Source organism: Acanthaster planci, linkage group LG12 (assembly GCF_054643075.1).
Source record: "Acanthaster planci isolate LZ-2023a linkage group LG12, COTS_SCS, whole genome shotgun sequence".
NCBI lineage: Eukaryota > Metazoa > Echinodermata > Asteroidea > Valvatida > Acanthasteridae > Acanthaster > Acanthaster planci.
The window spans coordinates 3,047,322-3,067,830 of NC_141788.1; the positions used below are offsets into that span (position 1 = coordinate 3,047,322).

The 20,509-nt window shown below is 41.5% G+C and overlaps 1 protein-coding gene across 1 annotated transcript; it reads right to left on the reverse strand.

Annotated features, from left to right (window-relative positions):
- Positions 1-106: 106 nt before the first annotated feature.
- LOC110977468 (PDZ domain-containing protein GIPC3-like) lies at positions 107-18,404 on the reverse strand. Its single transcript, XM_022231648.2, has 6 exons — positions 17,425-18,404; positions 14,290-14,656; positions 9,527-9,663; positions 7,413-7,494; positions 4,603-4,792; positions 107-4,411 (listed from the first exon to the last, which is right to left on the reverse strand). The coding sequence occupies exons 1-5, from the start codon at positions 17,731-17,733 to the stop codon at positions 4,641-4,643; spliced, it is 1,047 nt and encodes a 348-aa protein (XP_022087340.2). The 5' UTR covers positions 17,734-18,404; the 3' UTR covers positions 107-4,411; positions 4,603-4,640.
- Between the last annotated feature and the right edge of the window lie 2,105 nt (positions 18,405-20,509).

The following is a 20,509-nucleotide window of genomic DNA, read 5'->3' on the forward strand; positions in this document are numbered from 1 at the left end:
CAATCACCACCCGGTCCTCTGTGTCATTGGGTTTAAAAAGCCTCTAGGATTTAAAACCCTGAAAACAGCACACTGAACAATCTAGACACCACATACACGTAATATCCTCATTACCAGTAGCACATTTTTATTTCATCTTGAAAATACATTTTTCTTCCATCCGAATACTTTCCTGATTATATACAAACACAGTTCATTAGTAATTTTTTTCCAGAGTGAAAATTAGGCGTGTTGAATTAGACATCACTTCGATACCCATCAAACGAGAATACATAAAATTACTCAAATCATTTGGTTATGAATCTCAAAAATAGACACCACTGTGAAGACACCTCTCAGAATATGATTTACAATTAGCATTATTGAAAGAAAAAGTGCATAATAGTGGTCCCTTATCGCTTAGTGATGGAGGCTCTGGTCCTAAAGCGACAACTCCATTGCCATGACAACACACGAGAAGTAGAATGGAATGGAATTTTGATTTTTCTACTCACAAAAAAACAGTTCCTTCTCCCACTGTCTGAGAGAGACACTGAAATATTCCAATTCAGGAGAATGGTTGTGTTAGATTCTGGGTGGGCCACTAAAGTGTAAACTGATTCGGTAAGACAATACTGCAGTGGGCCTCGCACTCTTGGAAAAGTGAAACGTGCATGTGCAATGCCTTTGACCAATAGGGTGCTCCAATTTGCCAAATGCACCTGCGCCACGGGTTGAAGAATGCAAATGAGTTTGGTGCACTGCCACTGCTGTTACAAGGTCTCCTTGGTTTAATCTCGTTGGATTTTTAGCTACAGCATCCATTTTTAATGTGGTCACAATGCAATGAATACATGTACCTATAGATGTAGGTTAACCAGTCAACGTCAGATTTTCTTACCCGAAAAAGCTGCGGATTTTAAAAAGGCGGATTTTACCCACATTCTTCAACCTTGCAACTGTGCTTTGGCCCAACAAAGCACGACGTGTTAATACGTCAACCGCGCAAACAAAAAAAAAGAATTCTTAAATGCAAGTACACGGCCTCCGTGGAACAAATAAGGTAAAGTATACATGTGTTTCCACATCACCTGATGATTAAATAACATTATTTCCACACTAAATGTATGCATCTAAACAAATATAATGGTTCAATTACAAGTACTCTATCTACACTGTACTGGCTATTTGAAGAAAGACAAAATCATGTAGTTACTGTTAAGTTTTTAAAAAATAATCGGCCACTATATCACTCCACTGTGGAAAGCACTGATTACCTGGTAAAATTCACTAATAACTGAATGGTTAAACAATTTAGACAATCATAACCACCTTCAATCATAAAAATACGAGATTTGAATTTCTAATTGCACAAAATCAAAGCCAAAAACAAACACTGAAAGTAAAGCTGACATCATTAGGGTGGTACCTCTTAATTAACTGAGCAATCAGAATGAGTCAAGATACCATACTGCCACTCTATCCTCCTAATCTCAACCCTTCAAACCCCTTTCAAAGTTTTGTCTCTTTGCTTTTAATTAATCTGCATCGGCACGCGTTTATGGCGATCATTGACATGGAGCACGCTGAGTACGCGTAACAAATTTATCGCTTCATGTATGGTCTTTGTGTACATGCAGAACACGTGCAAGAACCTTTTTGAAAAACTTACTACCATCTGTCTTTCTTTTGCCGCTTGGGGGTGCACTTCAACTCGGGGCGGATAGCCCAGAGTAAAACACACACGTGGCAAAATCTCTGAAGTAATCCTCTGTTCTGTACCGCGCGGCACAGCCTCATGTTTGCTTTCTTTTGCTCCAGGAACAGCATCTGGATGGTGCCTCTGGCTTCACGGCACTCCTCTAATTTGCTCTGCTTAAGCCAGTAAGAACAGTGCAGCAGAACACTTGATAAGTTGACAATGTCATGGGCTTTGCTCCTAAGATGGCCATTTTGGACCATGCTTCCCAAACACACTTCATTTACTGAATGCTCTGCAGTGAGAAGGAGCCTGACTACATCGCTACAATGACAGGAATAGCATCACTTTGATAAATATTTTTCATTCAGACAAAGAGAGGTGACATGACTTTTTATTCATAATTTGGAACTACCTCTCAGAAGACACAGATGGTAAACCTCTAATTTGCCCCTAATGCGTCATCTTCGTTCCCATACATATCACACTTTTAGACAGTTTTACAGGAAATGCCTTGCTCTTGATTCAAGATGGCTAACTGATAAACAAGACTTGTATTATGCTGCGGTACATGAAATTGAGAGAAGCATGCATTTTGGAAAGTCACAGCATCCCTATTGGTCAAACAGACAATTACATGTGCCAGACGTAAGCACGTTAGCAGGGTAGCACCACAGCAAACATGTCTGACTGTGATTGCTGACTTGGTCTATCATTTGACACTCACCTCTTACATGTACACCTGAATCTAACAATCAAAGGGGTTGTTACATTTTGTATGCACAGAAATTTCGATTTGACAGTGGACACACATATCCAGCTCGCAACAAAACTCACATTTTGACAGAGCACATGACAGTTATACAGTTCAACATGATCACACATTGCATATACATGTACCGTGCAGACACAGTAAGGCACGTGAATCATTTTAAGTGCTCTCACAGACTTTAGAAAACCCCAGCCGGCTTGGCCTTTAAGAAAATTCTTATTTGCTTGAATAATGCACGTACATTTGATATTTCCTGGCCACTTCGGATTTTGCCCTCGTCCATAATTAGATTTCTCAAAATACATGCAACGGACCTGACTGTCTGAAATTTTTGGGGCCACTTAATGAAATTTGCCCAATTGTGACAAATTCTCCAAAAAAAAAAATAGTTTGATTACAAAAAAGTTACTTTGCCCACATTTGTTTTCAACGGAGGGTCAAGAAACTCTGTTTCTAGATTCATTACTTGCATATCAAACCTTGACACAGGTCAGACAACCTCACTAGATCAACTGCTAAACACACTTTTTTGCAAGGTAATGTTTTAAACCTCCTTTGCACTGTATCTACAAGTACTGAATGCAAGCAGAATCCTCAAGGGGAAATCACTCATTTGCACTGGATGGGCCTCTTCAAGCTACTGCCAGCCACGTGGGAATAAAAACACTGCTGAATTTCATAACCTTCGCACCAAACACTGGCACCGTCAGATAAAAAAACAATCCACTACATTGAAATTGTGCTTTCATTTCTCACACTGTCTAAAATAGGAAGTGCATGCCACAAACAGACAATTCTTTCTGCACTCGCCTTGAATGACTGTGTCAGCATTGAAATTACAGTCACTGTGCTTCATACATGCACTGTGCGTTCAGTTCCGCAGACTCTGTAAAAGTTCTGGAATGTGAAGTACTACAAGACAATGTCTGAAGAATGAACACAAATCACCTGAGTACACACTAAAAAATACAGACATTGAGAGTCATGAACCATTAAAAAAGACAGATGCCTACAGATCATGGAATAAGCCATTTGCGACTTAAATTTGAATAAAATCTGGTGCACTGAGTTATCCGACTGCACATGAACATAACGATTTGAATTCCCCAGACTAAGGACACTGTTGCTATACTTCGTGATTTGGGGTAAGCTTTTGCATAGAGACCACCATCTCTGTAAAGGACTGGTTCCTTTGTGCCCTTCTTTTCCATTGAGAACAGTGTATTGTTGCAAGGCGTCTCTTCTGTAACTAAGCAAAAGCTTGCCTGGAATCACGAGGTATAGCAACAGTGGTTTTAGTGAGGAGGATTCAAGTTGTACTGTTCACGTGAATTAAAGAACTCAGTTTACCAGATTTGGGTCAAAGTCAACTCAGAAAAAGCTTATTACATTTGCTTAAATTGCATAAAAGATTAGCATGTACCACAGTGCACCTTGTTCCTTTTCATATTATCAAATAAATAAATCAACATCAATCAAACTGGTAGGATTGAACTTGTGACTTCATTTCAATGGTGGGCGAGACATTTAACTGCAAAGAGAGCGAATAAAAAAGATTCTCCTTGGGGCATAAACGTTGGTCTCTAGTCACTTGTTTTAGATTTAATGTGGCCCACTTGGTAAACTTCCGTATAAAGAGACCGAACAAGGAAGAGTGTAAAAACTCCATGCTGGGATAAGAACTTTTAACTACAATCTTGAATTGACATCAGCAACATGTATGCTGCTCCTTGAAATTCCTCAAACTGGCTCGGCGGAAGGTGAAAAAGCTTAATTAACATGTATGAATTTAAAGAAAAGTATCACCAACAAGAAAATACTAAAATTACATGTACTTGAGACCCTTGCGGCAAATGCCGTTGATTGACAATTACAAATATACAAATAATTTTTTCATTGGTAGTCGAGACTCTTGATTCCTTGTACTCAAATAAAAAAGAGACGGACTTTTGCTTCCTTTCCTGCGGGACAAAAGTGAAATAAAGTGTGAATACAATTTCTAACATTTTGTATTTACAAAATGTACATGTACATGTATAAGTGCCATGACAACGGGCCAGAGATAATTGCAAAAGTGACTAAAAAACAGATACAGACGGATACACATCCGAGCAAAATGGACAAACCAACTTCAATACAACTTTTTACCCACCTCCTTCAAATTTTAACTGTTGGTGGAAACGGTAGCATTCATATCCGGCCATCTTTCACATCTCCCATCATGCCCCAGAGGTCAAAGATGAATTCCTCCGGGAATTCCAGCTCTCCGAGCTGTTCTTCCACCGCCGCCATAAAGTCCGAAAAGTCTGACTTGCCTTTGAATAACCCCACCAGAGTCTCCGCTGTAAAAAGACACAAGACATCAGTCCAACTCGCAGGCAGGATTGGTGAAGCTCTTTTGCCCCCACATACTCAATAAGCCAGCTCACTATGCACCCACACATCAAGACTTGGCAGGGGTCCTTTCATGATAAGGAATTTGCCAAGTATTTCAAGCAAAAAATCATGACAGACACCAGTAAAATTTACGAAATGTTCTTGACCAGATCTGCAGCACATGTAGCTGAAACTGTTAAAAAAAAACTACGGAAAGCACCACATTTCAAGGTATTTTATATCCTTCAACTCTCACGCAAATGAAAAAAATTCCATTTTTCTTGTGACTGACAGAAAAGTTGCAGAATGCAAATTTGGTAAATCTGGTTGCTGCTGTGCTCAAAAGACTTGTGTGTTCTACTGACCCCCCCCAAAAAAGATCAAATCTTGTGCACACAATCAACTAATAAAATTAACTGGACCCAAACCATTTTTTCAAGACCCATGCAACGTTTTCACCAGCTTTACAGCTGTTTTTTGTCTATTAAACTGGATGAATGTAAGATTTTTAACCTGCTCTCACATGAGATGAACAAATCACACCAACACTGGCCATGCACGAGTGCTGCCAAAAAGGTTCCAGTTTGTACAATTAACTTTTTACAGGTTCGCCAGTGTTATTCAGCCAAGAATAACAATGGTCAAAAATGATAGACCACTGCACTTGTGTAGTCACTGGCTGCCATGAGACTGACATCAATGTCAATGGACATGGTCCAGCGGTCCAGTGTGTGAACTTCAAACCCTGAGGACAGTTAAATGCGTGTATACGAGCTTCACGTGTGAATGGTACAGGCTGGCCTCATCACAGGAAGTTTAGGCTTCAAACTGTAATTTCTATGAGGCTTTGACTGAATATGTAGAGGGAAAGGAACAGAACTTGGAGGGTAAAATGGAGTAAATAGGGCTACACATACACGTATGTACATGTACGGTCGGTGTTCATCAAGAACAGTTACTATTTTGGCTTTTTTCACCACAAATGGCAATGCTTAGCACGAGGTCAAACAGCTGTATTAAAACTGCGTACCATCCAAGACCTTTACAAAGATCCACGAATCATGCCACAAAAAATGATCTAATGTTCTAAGCTACATCTCTGACAGTGACTTGGGCAACAGGGCAAGGGGCAAAGGAAATATGAGAATGTGTTTTAAAGGAAGTCTGGGAACTAATTTGCTTCCCTCAAAAAGCAGGTAAAAAGCCGGAAAATTCAGCTTCACTCCTCAGAAAGGCCATAAAATGAAGAACAATATGAATTAAATAATATGAAGACATTTCCCATTCCCTTCCACATCCCACACCCCCCCCCAAAAGGAGGTTCTAGATCTGCCAATGCACTGCACCTGCAGTGCGGGTTTTTATTGCACATGTATTCAGTAAATTACAGGTAGGCCTATCACAGACTAGAAAGAAACCTGACCTTTTGACATCAAAAGGCAAAGTACAAGCAGCAGTGGTTGAAGATAAACGGTATAAAAAAAACAAAAACACGGCAGAGTGTGTTATCAGTGAGCCGACTCGAAACCATTTTGTTTGAGATCTCTGTGATTGTGCTGGGACCTGACATAGGCACCCTTCATTCAAAATGACCTTGCTGTGACAGACACTTTGAAAACATTTCAGAACTGCCCAAAACTGAAACCAGTCCATCAACCCACCCCAAATATGGTCGCTAGAAGGCTCTGAAACCAACCTCACGCAAACACAGCAGAGACAATTCAGTATTTCCAAATGAATTCACAGAAAACACAGTGAACTTGCTTTACAAACGCAGGTAGAATTCAGGCCTAGAGCTTACATGGCCCGTGAAACTGTAAACGATCAAAACTGGTTCTGCAGTGAGGAAGACTAGTCATGTGCATCCCTCGATGCTGCAGATAACGCATTTTTATCAATCCTTGAAGGGTCTAAAACCTGCTCTCCACGTGAACCAGCAAATGCCGGCTATCACTAGAATGAAACAATTGGGGGCTTGTGGTTCCTTGCTGTCATACATGTATACGCAGATATCAAAATTATGTGATCCCACAAATTGTTTGAATCATTCACTCTGCTACCCTTGTTTAATTACTCCATTTTATCTCATTCAGAATATTTAATTACATGCACATTTTACAACTGTTTTTTCTTACATGTGATTTGTATTTTCAATATTTTGTTTTAACCTTGTTTTTCGAAAATATAAATCAGCGCACAACATTTGTTTGGAATAAACTTTTTAATTCCCCTTTAGTCAAAACTGGACTAAGCGAATATTACTTTCACTTTAACTCTTAAATGGAAATTAGTTTTATACACAAACTAAACCACTCCGGAATTCATTCCATTTACAAGCATATCAGGACAGAGTCATACATGTACATACCCAGAACAGGCTTGCAACTGGGAATTCAGAAGAAAACTATGAAATTCTATGAAAAACTATGAAATTCTATGAAAAACTATGAAATCCCAGACTTTAACACAGTGTTTTCCAATTTGCAATAACACACACGAGAAGTGAAAATGGGGACAAGCTGATCTGAGGAAGAGTTGCATTCTTAATAGAAAAGATTTCTGAGGCCAAATTAAACTGGAACATACCGAGGGTTTCATCCCGGATCCCGATGTAGCTTTCAAGCAGATCGTCACACTTAGTGGCTGCAATGGTCTCAAATTTGTTGGGCTGGAAAGGAACGAGGAAAAGTGATGAAGAGGGGAGAAGCTGGTTAAAATGTCAAAGGCAGACAACCACAAGGAGGAGTGGTACTGGAATGTAAAGCGAAGATGTCTGTTACCCATATTGCACTAATTTTAAGAAGCAATGGTAATAATGGAAGTTTTAGGAAGCAACTTAAGAAATTTCTTAGGAGACATTATTCTTAATGTTTCACACCGATTCAGTAATTAGTTATTTGAATTTAATAATGATGTGAATGCGGAAATGAATTGAATAATGTGATTGTGAATTGAACTGAATAGGATTTCTGCAAATGTTACTAAAGATATTCATTTTTGTGAGTCACAGTACATACATTTTTCTTAATGCTTAACCCTAACAGTCCTCAATCCTTCACCTGTTGGAGGATTGAGGACTGTTAGGCTTAAGGTATATTAATTGTCAGTTGGTTTTTATTTACATGTTTGTGATTCTCTCGTACAGGGTTTGAGATTTTTAATGTACCGGTAAGATGCTACATGTATATCAAGAATACATTATTTTTATTATTATATGAAAAATGGTGTTCTGTATACATGTAGTGTATGTACATGTAATCTATGTGACTACTGTTACATGTTTACATGTACATACATGTACTACTGAACTTCAAATTGGTTGAATCATTTGTAATTTCCTGAAATACATGTGGGTAAAATTTTCCAGAAATTAGGGGCCCCTGTTACATCTGACCTTTGGTATTTGCAATGGAAATATCACCTGCATTGATTTCAAACTATTACTATTTGTTTGGCAGGTAATTTGCATTAATTCATCACTCCTGGAAATTAGAAAATGTGTTTTGAACTTACAAAATCATATGTCAGATGTGGCAGGGATACGAAAAAAAAAGGGATCCTTAATTTCCGGAATTACCCCTGGACCAGTAAGTACATCTAGACACACAGCACATGTCTGACTGAACAAAATGTACATGCATACAACTTGTGTAAATGTCCATTGTGACACATGAAAATGTAGAGACACCAAGCCAAGATATGAGGAAATAAATTGCCCCAAAATTCATGTCCATAATATACAGTATGCCGCGGTAATGGGCTATTCATTGACTCATGGGAGAATGAACCGGGACAATTGTCAACCAGCAAGCTTTTTGGAAGTCGGTGAACCGCCGTCCATTCACAGATCTGGAAATCCTGAGTTACCGTATAAAAGAGAGACAGACAGAATGGGATTTTATAGCAGCAGTCCATAAAAGTCACATAAACAAAGCACGCCATCTTTCAGTTACATTCCTGTGACGGAGACCATGGCTCTTCTTTTGACAGAAATATTTGACGGATGGCAATCTTCCTGTAAGACTCACAAGTGGTGTGCAAAGATGACATACAAGATATGCACACATGGAAGATGTGGCTTTAAAAACTTAACAAAGAAGTTAGGACAATGAAAAACTGTGAATTTACGGGGTGTCTGAATTCTCTCGTAAATGTCTACAATTACACCAACATTGCACCTATTATTTGTGTTCAAAGCACTGTACCAAAAGGTAACAAAACACAACTGACAAGACTTCTAAAATGTCACAATCTTAGGTAGAGAAGACTAAATTCTGGAATCAATAAAAAATACTCAACAAATCACATTCCCATCAAGGGCTCTGGTGACAGCTATTTGTTATTTAGCTCTCATGGGACAGATTTTGTATATTTGTTGGCCATGTCTGCATGCACATCATGCATGGGCACATTTGCCACAACTGTGCTTGCAATGATCCTGGCAGTACGTTGCCCACAATGCTTTGCATTTCCTTTCCACTATTTGAGAATGAGGCATTTAGTTGCCAGAAGCATCCTCGGAGAGAGCAGCATGCTTGCATGCACCAGTGAAAAGTATCTACTGTTAAAAACAGCTTCATTCAGCCTTACCCCGACTCTCCATTTGAAGCAGAAATGTATGTATGAGGCCTTGCAGGACGATGAGCATCAAATTTCCAGGAAAAAAATCCGAGAAGTTTGAAATCCAAAGCTGAACTCACCTCTTCCTTGACTATCTCAGCCGGCCCCTTGCTGTGTAACCGCAATGTCTCCCTACCCGTCTTCACCTGGTTCTCGGTTGGCGTGGCGGCCACTGGCGGGGCCATTACCGGGGTGGCCGAACGGGGCGCGATTTTGGCTGCACACAAAAACAGAGATCACGTGAGGTGTTGCTTTTCATCATTCTTCATGCGTAATGTTGTAGCAATCTTGAAACTTGCGCCAATTTATTGCACTCCGTCCAGACTTGATTTGCCTTTGAATACATCCATTGATAGGATAATCAATTCCGGGGGGGGGGAGTACAATCAATTTGTGCAAGAGTCAAGGTTACGCTGAACCCTGCTAAAGGAACACTGCCCTGTGCACATTTCCAACTTCGGATTACTTCCAAGTATAAAAATAATCAGTAATCTTGAAAGAAGAATTGTCAAACATAAAAATTGCCTAATTTAGCCTGTTTTGGGTAAGACAATTGAGGTTTAACACAGTTTGGCATACTTACATGCATGTACATGTACATTCCTGATTGTCCCAGTGCGTAATGGTACACAGGAATGATCCCTGTATACATGGATCATTCTACCGGTGTGAATTAGGGGTCCGATTTTTTTCTGTGTCCCTCTCCTGTCTGACACGTACCGTTACATGGACTACTTTGCGAGTTCAGAACACATGCTCTAATTTTTCCAAGAGTGACGAATTAATGCAAATTAACTGTCAAGCAAATAGAAATGCTTGTACCGTAGTTTGAAATCAATCTGTCAAATTACACAGGTCAGGGATAACAGGGATCCTGACTTCATAGAATGACCCACATTTACAAGTATTGTGCAAGTACATGCACACTTCATTATGCATTACTGGTTGGTTACTTGTCCAGTTACGTACATGTACATGTGTGAGATATTTGAATAGCCTACATGTACTTGTATGTCCCATTAAGAGGCTTTATTGTTCCAGCTTAATGATGTGCATGAGTCAATTCCCATCCTAATTCTAAGTCATCAAAATCAAGCAGTGGCTACTGCAACCCCTACCAGATTTTGTTTGCGCATCTGCAAATGCCAATTCATGTGAAAGCAGTACCGGCACACTCTATCCTGCTTTGTAAGAATATATTATTCACAATAATAGTCAGTCTATTTGCATAGCCACCGTGGCATCTGGTCTCAGAATCTCCAATAAATACCGTACAAGCACTGTGCACAACTGACAGGTGTACAGGTATACTGTACGTGTACTGGTACCGTCTTTACAAATGCAACTTATGCGCATTTACATTGTAGTGTTCAACAGCAGAGCACGTGATGAAGATGGATTGTCGATGTACATGTACATGTAGATGAATAATCATGGACAGAATGGAGGGACATGTATAAGAACACATACGACCACATGTTTGTGCATATATTTATCTACACGTAGCTCAGTGAGTGGACCCACACAAGACGCACATGTACAATGTACGTGTAACTATGCTAATACATGTATGTATGTACATGTATTTATATTGTATGTACATGTTCATGTATGTACATGTACGTACTAGTATATCAAATCTGCCCATATATTGTACGTCATACTAAACACAATCCACTTTGTCCGTCATCAGAGAAGCAGCGCTAAGACTTTTTTTCATAGTCCATCTCTGTCTTCAAGAAATTTGTTAGAATTGTTTTCATATTCATCCCGAATATCTTTGTACAAATCAAGCTCATACACTGTACCGTGCAAGAGCGTACTGTACAATCAGTTCTTGTATCCAACCTGTCCCTTCAGGTACCAAAATCTAAAAAAATGAACTGTTTCCAGATTCAATTCAATTACAGTAAACCACAGAGTTCACACTGTATTTGAATATAAACTTCTGTTATCAATTCATGGCCAACTGAACTTTGTACTCATAATTTTTACATTCCTTTTAGTAACCCAGTCTGGGACAGTGTACATGTACATTGCTGTACACATATTTACATGGTGCATTGTGTCTACATGTATGCATGAACTACATTTTGTCCAGGTAACCAAATTGCCAGAGCACACATGCACAGTACCAGTTTACATGTACCGGTAACAGGCTCCATGTACATGGGTATGTATTTACATGTATCCATGATCTTGATGTAATGTACACTAGGAGTTACTCCGTAAATAAGGAACACGAGCCATCTTTATTGTGGTCTTAAAATAAATTGGAAGGTTCCCTTGAATTGTCCCAATCCCTAATTTTTCTTTTCACGGACGTAGTGGAGTGCCAAAGTTATACAAGGGGAAGGGAAGAAAGCAAGAACAAAAGAGAAGAAATTGCCTTGTGAGATAAAGATGTTATAACATTTTTTTAGCATGAGACAAGAATCCTCTCAGAAAAGACAACACAGAAAACCGAGGGGATCTTGAAGGTGGACCGTATGGTGAGGGTAACTTTAAAACCATATGGGTGGTTGGGGGAGGGGTGTTTTGGACGTCCCTAAAAGCCAGCAATACCTGTGCGTGTGTATTTGGTAAGCCTGTTTTCAATTTGGGGCTAAAATTTAAAATGCCAACACTTACATATACCTATGTAATTCAACACTGAGTGGGAGGGAACCCCAGGAGAAATTGTTTGGAAGGAAACCCGCACAATTAATCAGGGATTGGTGGCCTAAACCTGCTGATTGTAACAGGCAGGGTTTAAGGTTGAATTCACAAGAGACAGAAGGCAGCACTGTACATGTGTACTATGATGCCATCTCATTGCCCGAGGGAACAAATTAGATTCAATGTGTGCTCCTTAATGAGTGACATTTTGAGGTCTTCGGCAGAGCCGTGTGCGAGGCAATACAAATGTTAGCTAGATTTCACGCTTGTTGGGGTATTGTCATTTCTGTGCTGATTCTAAAAAAAAAACAGTATCAATGAAGAATTTTGGTTTTTCCATCACATTTTTAAAATCTTAGACGTCGTAAGAACACACCTTGCCATTTTTACATTTACAGTGTACATGTACTTCATACAAAACAAATACCTTTAATAGCCCTGCGTACAAGCCCAGAAAAGAAATGGAAACTATGAAAATACAGGACACAAAAATTGCTTCCCTAAAAGTGATCATGAAACAATCATGTGGCGCAATGCCTATTTTCCAATCTTTGGGACCTACCGGTATTTCATAACAACCTGGTACATGTAACCTCCATAACGCTTGCAGTTTACATGTAAATCTAAAATGGAAAATAGTCAGTCGTAGTTGGAATACATGAACAAAACTGCCTTGTCTAAGTTTCCAGTTATTTACAGAATAGTCAGAAATTAAACAGTCAAGGAAAACAAAATGGTCTGCACCAGTGGAAATAAGGAAGACACATCTGCATGTTAATATCCTCATCCAGGGTCGGTTTGAATCATTGAAGATCAATCATGACTATTCATGCTGCTACAGGCACCTCCCCTGGCAAGACCAAAGTACTAGTTCTTAGAAATGATGCATATTGTCAAATAAAGCATCATGAAGGTACATACATGTATACACATACAAGTACATGAATATGTGTACATTTACAGCACATTTTCAGATTGTGTCTTTAACAAATTTTATCATTTGTTTATTGAATAAAGATCTATGCAAGCCATATTACACCGTCCATTACTTGTGTGTGTACATGTGTACAATTTGGTGAAGAACAATATCTGGCGGAGAAAAAGCAACTTAACCCTAACCGCTAAGCATATTCTTTGGCTTACATTACACAGTACTACAAAATACTAAGTAATAGTCTGAGCCTGAAGGACCTAGCGCTACAGATTACTACTTCTGGCTAGGTTACTTCCATTGTTACTATTACAGAGAACAATAAAGCCATGCATTCATATTGCCACAGCACTGTATGGTACATTGTCTTATCTATTGTATTTTATGGCTTGTGAAAACAATAAGGCTGTGTCTTCTTCTAAGCGACAGCGCTTAGTACTACATTTTACTACAAGTAGTAATTTGTAGTATTATGTAGGGTTACGGTTAATGTACCTTGGGCCGGCATTAGGTACATGTAGGGTTGATGTTAATGGGGTTGCCCAACCTTAATCTCTGCGAATACATGTACTGGCATGGTTGCCATGCCAGTCAATTTGTTGTGTTCGCACAGCGCTGATTATATCTACAAGTACTGAATTACCTATAGGCTTAACCCAGGCCTATGGGGATTTTGTTGTTTTATTAAACTAAGATCTTTGCTGTATTTGTCCAAATCCAAGTTCTCAAAAGGTCGGACCCTGTGCCTTTCGTGGTTTGCCTATTTCAGGTCACTCCAACACGGGCATTTCACAACAGTGCGCCTCCAAGAGTTTGCAACACACTGGCCAATCACAGTGCACGAAATTTGTCGACCCAATGTGCGCGCTATGATTGGCCAATGCGTTGCAAATTCTTGGAGACGCACTATTGTGAATCGCCCACATTAAATGAGCCTTTAGTTAAGCAGCTGTCTACTTCTTCCCTTTTACAGCACTTTTGGCTATGAGTCTTGAACTCCTGTGGGAAATAGGGCTGTGATAAAATCGTCCGTGAGTTTTGAAGGGTTGGAAAAGTGGAGAAAGGTACATCCTAGCCACTGTGACTTCCCATTGGGCTTGAGGCTACTTGAAAAAATTAACGTTCAAACTAAGCCACTGATTTCCCTAGTCAGTTGGATATTTTAGAGGATTTAGGATTGTGTCATGCAAAAATATCCCACCAGTCAGTTAGATTTAAGTACAATTTCTACATGTGCTACAAGTATGCACTTACTGAATGCCTTCTTGGGTTCCACCAAGTTGACAGTGAAGTTTAAGCCCACGGGCAGGTCCTTGAACTCTTTGGCTACTTCAAAGTGGCGGGATCCGATCATGCTCTTCCCGTTGATGGCCTCAATGTGGTCGCCCACCAGCACTTCGGCCACACCCTCCATGACGCTGTTCTCCTTGATGCGCTTGATGAAGGCGTAGCCCGCCCCGTTGTCAGTGATGGTCAGCCCCAGCGAGGCGTCCGACTTCAGGCACTCGATGGCCTTCGTCGGCCCCTTCACGTGCGCCACAATGAGATCCTCCAGGCCTATCTGACCTCCCAGGAGCTTCTCCATGTCCACTTTGTGGGTGTTGAGCGTGCAGAACAGGATCTGCAAAATGTGACGACAGACGATTCATTTAAGACAATCTGTAGGGCCCACAACCAAGTGTGCACAAAAGCAGTGCGAAAAACCATTATTGCATGTAGATCGTGGTCCATATGAGCTGTGACATACAAGTAGGATTATCCTATTGATTATCCTACAATGTACGTACATGTCCTTTTTGAGAAAAATGAGCCTGCCTGTCAAGCTTGCAACACACAGTTAATAACCAAATGCTTGCCTATTTATTTATCTGTTCATCCAGCAGCACAATCGTAACAATTGCAGGATGATAATAAGTGAAGAAGACAGGGAAGAAATGTTCCGTTTTAGAGGTGGGAGGAAAACCACGGATAAACGTTTCGGGAAAACCCACAGACTCAGGTAGCGACTGAAAACCAAATCCACACATGGACCAAGCCGGATTCGAACCCAGGCCCCCAGAAGTGGAAGGCGAGGGATGAAACACTGCACCAACCTGACTCTCTGTATGTAAACGATAGCTGATCTCGGGAAAGAATGCAGTCACATGGTAATTTGACTCCTTTGGATCAGACCCTATTAACCCTAACCTTCCCTAACCACACAGAATTGAACACCAGTAAAGTGTGTTAATTTATGGCACTGGGTACTGTACCCCTAAACTGCTTGTGCTTTAACATGGGTTCAGGCATACCCAAAATAAACAGAGTCCAACAGTTTTTGTGCACAGTTTACCATATGGTGTTGGAATTTGTGTGAATGGGTATGGTTCCTAGTAAATCACTCTGGGGAGTTAGGATTAACAATTCCTATCATGCAGTAACGGCATACAGGTGCAAATACGTGTAATAAAAATATAACGTTCAGTGTGTTACAGCCAATATGCCCTGTTTTTGGTGGGTTCATTTAGTGAATGTGCTTAATGGGTCAGTGGAACCTGCCTTCTACATGTAGGTCAATCCCAAGGGAAATTCTGACTTTACTTTCCCTTTTTGAATCTTCCCACAGCTGTGAATTAGAAAGGAAAGACGACTGATTGGTGGCAGTGGGATGCACAATGGAAAGAGGTTCCATGTCTGGTCCCCACAATTTTCGAATTTTGTAAACAAGTTTAAAAAAGGTATGCAAGTACTGAACCTCCTTTCTCTGTCAAAATCCACTACAATAAAACAAGCCGTTACCAAAAAAGGTGTTTGTGAACTCAAAATTCATGACAGCCAGACACAGAACTCTTTTGTCCACAGAATTTTCACAGGATAGATCGCTAATGAAGCATAATTGTGCCCGGCTCTGCAAAAAGGTGTTTTATGTCACATTTTTTGGGAATTTGAGTTATATAATCAAATTGCTCACATCCTAAACTTTCATCTGATATACAATTCATCCCGGTGGCATTTTGCGTTTTGGCATGTTTGGAGTTATTTGCCTTTGCATGTTCATATAAATTATAATTTCATTTTATCACACATGCTTTTGGAGATAATATTAAACTTAATTTAGACACTCTCTTGGTTTTCCGCAACTTAGTACACCTTTTTGCAGAGCGGGTCACTATTGTGCAATGATGCAGATCCTGTGATCGCGCCAAACATTTTGATCACTAACCACTTACTGCCGGGAGACCCGTTTTCGAGCACGTACTGGGGGGGTAGGCTGTATATACGGAGCCGGGGAACCCGAAATGGGACAAAGGGAACTGGGCCTTGTAACAAAAGACCATGCTCGGAACAAAAGATGCTCGGTAATGCCCGGCAGCAGGCTGCTGGGCATTACCGACATTTTTTTACTCTCAATAATGCAGATACATGTACATGTGTAATCCAGCCTTGTTTTGAAATAGTATACCACGGTTTGAGGCATTTAGAGCGAGCGGATTACCACCGGGGACAAAAGTGCTCCACCACCGCAGCAATGAGCCACACAGCATCGCTGCACGCTAATCTGGCCCCTGTTGAAAAGAGGTCAGCAGCGCACTGTGCCAGGTTCGTGAAGAAAAGAAAGTTATGTAACACTGCACAATCTGGGCTCTTTTTACGAGGCTGCAGGCCTGGCTGAAATACTCGGGCGTCAGTAGATTTTGTCTGTCAGACTAGAGTGGCCACCAGACAGTAATTCGTGTGGGTGTAAACGTCCATTAATTGAAATGATGAATTTTTGAAGAATTTTGAAAACTGAAAATCTTGGAAAAGTCCTGATTATGTGCACTGCATTTTTCAAACCATCCTGCAGCAAGTGGTTAATTCCCATCCAGCCAATGTCACTATCCACATCGGAGCATTTTTGTCATGAGTGCTGCCTGATTGTGACGTGAGTCGAGTTGAGTCAATGTAACATACATGTACATGTAGTGACTTGAGTAGAGTCAATAGGCAAAAATGTTGAGTCAAGTATTTAATTCGAGTCACAAATATTTGAGCACATTGCAACAAAAAACAAGAGCGAAAAACCTGCTTTAGCAGCCTTAGGTCACTGCACGTGGTCACACCACGGCTTACTCTTGATAACACACGATTTGAACATTATAAACCAACACTGTAAGTCATTATAAATATTTTTTTGTAAAGAAATTTGCTCTTATTTTGGGGACTCGGTTATTCAATTAAGTTGGGTCTTCTGATGAGGGTCCAAGTTGAGTCGAGTCATTTGCTTGTAGTGACTCGAGTCAAGTCATTTTATACATGTACATGTAAGGACTCGAGTCCAGTAAAGTCACCACAAATGGTGACTTGAGTCCGACTTGAGTCAAGTCATCGACTCATTAAGTCATAACTCATTACAACTTAGTTGCTTACATCTAAAGGTGCTATGTCGAATGCCTTGGCAATCTCCTCGTACAGCTCCCTGACATTCGTGAAACCTTCAATCCGTTCAGTGGAGCTCCCGTGGGCTAGCTGGGTGTAGAACACCAGCCTCCGTGGCGGCTGTTGTGGCTGTGTGGCTGAAGGTACCTGACTGCCATTGGCCACCGGCGGCATGGCAGAAGTGGGAGCTGTTGGGTACGCCTCTCGTGAGTTTGTCTGATCGACATCGGGCTGCTGCTCGTATTCCGTGAGGCCCCCTTTTGGCTTCTTTTCACCTTTCTTTTTTGGAAATAAAGGCATGACAACAGTTTCTGTGGCTTGGATTTCAAGCAGGAGAAGTATTATCCTGATGGGTAAGCAGGCTGGTAGCAGGTAGGCGTAGGCCAAAAACGGTTTCCTCCAGTCAAACTGTCTACAACAAGATCTACTGAAACTGAATTAAAAATGCACTCGAGTCGGATTGAACCAGAACACCAAGACAAGTTTTTCGCAGAGCAGGCACATCAATTTTGTCTCACAACTTTCAGGATAGCTCCAAATTCGCATTAGGCCTATAACTGGCACTCAGTTCGTCAAAAGATCAAGACCAACGTCGACAGCAATAGCAGAGCAGAGACGTTGTTCTCCGGGTACATCGCGTTAGGCCTATGAAGTACTGTACATGTATGTACCGACAATGACCGAGTACATGTACCTTCGTGTACAAGTAAAACACCTGATGTAGCCAAGTCCTCACCACGAATTTTCACTTACTAAGCCACATTCATCAAACGACATCGGCAAAAAGACCAGTTTCCAGACACTTCTGAAAGTTCCCGCATGAAAATGTCAATGTAAGTGCTGGACTTAAGAAATCACCGGACAGAATTCCGGATCGAAATTTGGAAATTCAAGTGGGTACAACTACAACTCACACCTCCCCAAGATGAGCGGCCATTACTGCACCTTCAACAACCACACCGCCGCTGGGGGGCGCTGTATTATTTTGCACACTCGTTCTAGTACTACGAATATGGTGCCGACCAGCCGGCGGGCGCGGGGGTTCGATCTCAAACGTCAAGTTGTGCATTGATAACTAGGGAGAAATGACCAAGAGCAACAAAAATATTAGTCGTTCGCACCTTCCTGTCCCGACCAAGACACGATCCTGTAGCTGACAAATCGATGCTCGTTCAAATTACTTGCTCCGAACCGACTAAGTCCGAATTCGCAGTTTGCTACTACCCGTCACTCTTGAACGCTTTCCATTTGTGCGACGGCTCTTTGAAGGGAAAATCATGAACTCAGTTTTGGAAAGTGGTATTTACGCACAACTGTAAAATTTACTTTAAATTTAAATGTGAGAGTCAGATTGGCGTAGTGGTTCTTTCCGTGCCTTCTACTTGTGCGGTCCGGGTTCGATTCCTGGCTCGCCGGTCCACGTGGATTGGGTTTTCAGTCCCTACCTAATTCCGTGGGTTTTACCCAGAATCTTCCTCGAGGGTTTTCCTCCCACCTCTTAAACTGCAACTGCTTCTCATTTTAATGTGCCCGAGTCTTCGAAGTTGGCGCATCTCTTGGAAGAAGAATTACAGAGTCCTATCTCCCGAGGCTGAAGTGAAGGCCGAGGGAAATAGTTTCGATTATGGTGTCTTGTGGAGACCCAGGTTGTGACCGACCGACCTTATCTCAAGTGGTAAAAGAAATGAGAACCATAGAATTTAATAAGGGCGCCCTAATCAGTGTTTTCTGTATACATGTATGTCCATGGAGTTATGTCCCCACCTGATGTCAGTCAAATATTGTTGGATCAACCGCTGCCATCAGCTGGGAGTTTATATTCAAGGGCTAGCGTAGCTACCTGGCCGGAAATAACAAAACATCAACGGTAGGCTACCATCCGAACATGCCGAATATAGACGGGACTACTTCGGAATATTTCGGCTATTTCCGGAAAAATGGAGGAATTCCTCCTGCCCAGTCTCGGTCACGTGGACATTGGATGATACCGGACTCTTGATTCATGCTGTCAGAATCATCGGGTCTGGTGACTTAGACGTGATTTGCCAGCCATGTAAACTTTTTCCTCGTGGTTTTTCCTGGATTGTGTGAATGATGGCTGAACACAGGACCACCAGACGAGCTCCGAGATCCAAACGGACTACACCAACGCGGGCTGCGATGTCAAGATCAGCGGCTTCACTTCAGCCATCTGAGCCTGCCATACACTGGCTGGGCCAATTTGGCCGGAGTGAGGAACCTGCCCAAGCCGATCTTTGTGCCGGTGACCAAACTGGTGGCCATGCTGGCAACCAAGTTAGTGGCTATGCCAGTACCTATGCCGGTGCCCGTTCCAGTGCCCACACCGGGAGCCAGACTGGATGCTGGGACACATCCCACCTCAACAACCGGTCAAGCAAGCACACCAGGAGCCAAACTACTAGCCGTACACGCAGCCACACCAGTAGCGGCTTAAGTTCTCATATTAGCACTGCTAACAGCTCAGCCCTCCCCAAGATAAGGGTTGCTGAAAGGGAGAAAGAGCTTGCTTTGGCACGTCATCACCTGCAGTGGGAGCAGAGCGTCTGTAGGAAGACTGAAGAACTAGAAGAACAGCTACTTTCTGCACAGCGTGCAAGAGAAGAATCGGCCCCGAGGGATAAGGAGCTCGAGATTCGACGATGAAGGGAGTTAGAGGAAGAGGAGCTCCAATTGGCTAGGAACGGCTCCAAGCTGAGCAAGAGCAGCAGCGTATCTTGAAAGTGAAAGAAAGACTGGCAAGACGGTTTGAGCTTGAGAAACGCTGCAAAGATGCTGAACTGAATCCAGCCCAAGCTAGAATAGAATCTGACATTATTCAAAGCAGCAATGATCAGTTAACAGGTTCTGATTCTCCACCACTCAGCCCAGCTGTAGCCCCTGATACACAGGCTACGTCTGTTGTTAACCTGTTTGTTGCTAGTTACAGCCACTTCTTGACTTCCCATCAGCGCCCCACTCAACATGGTGCATTCTGATTTGCCTGAATCTGCTGCCTTGCCCGTGCTAGTTGCTCGCATTAGTAACGTTGCTCTGCCCTTGTCTGCGGTTGCCAGCT

Bases quoted from the DNA above. Each gene is read 5' to 3' on its own strand.
- LOC110977468 (XM_022231648.2), bottom strand. From the start codon at position 17,733: ATGCCTTTATTTCCAAAAAAGAAAGGTGAAAAGAAGCCAAAAGGGGGC. The intron at 14,657-17,424 runs GTAAGCAACTAA...CACATTTTGCAG, and splicing joins TCGACATAGCACCTTTAGAT to ATCCTGTTCTGCACGCTCAA. The intron at 9,664-14,289 runs GTAAGTGCATAC...TTTTGTGTGCAG, and splicing joins GGAACCCAAGAAGGCATTCA to CCAAAATCGCGCCCCGTTCG.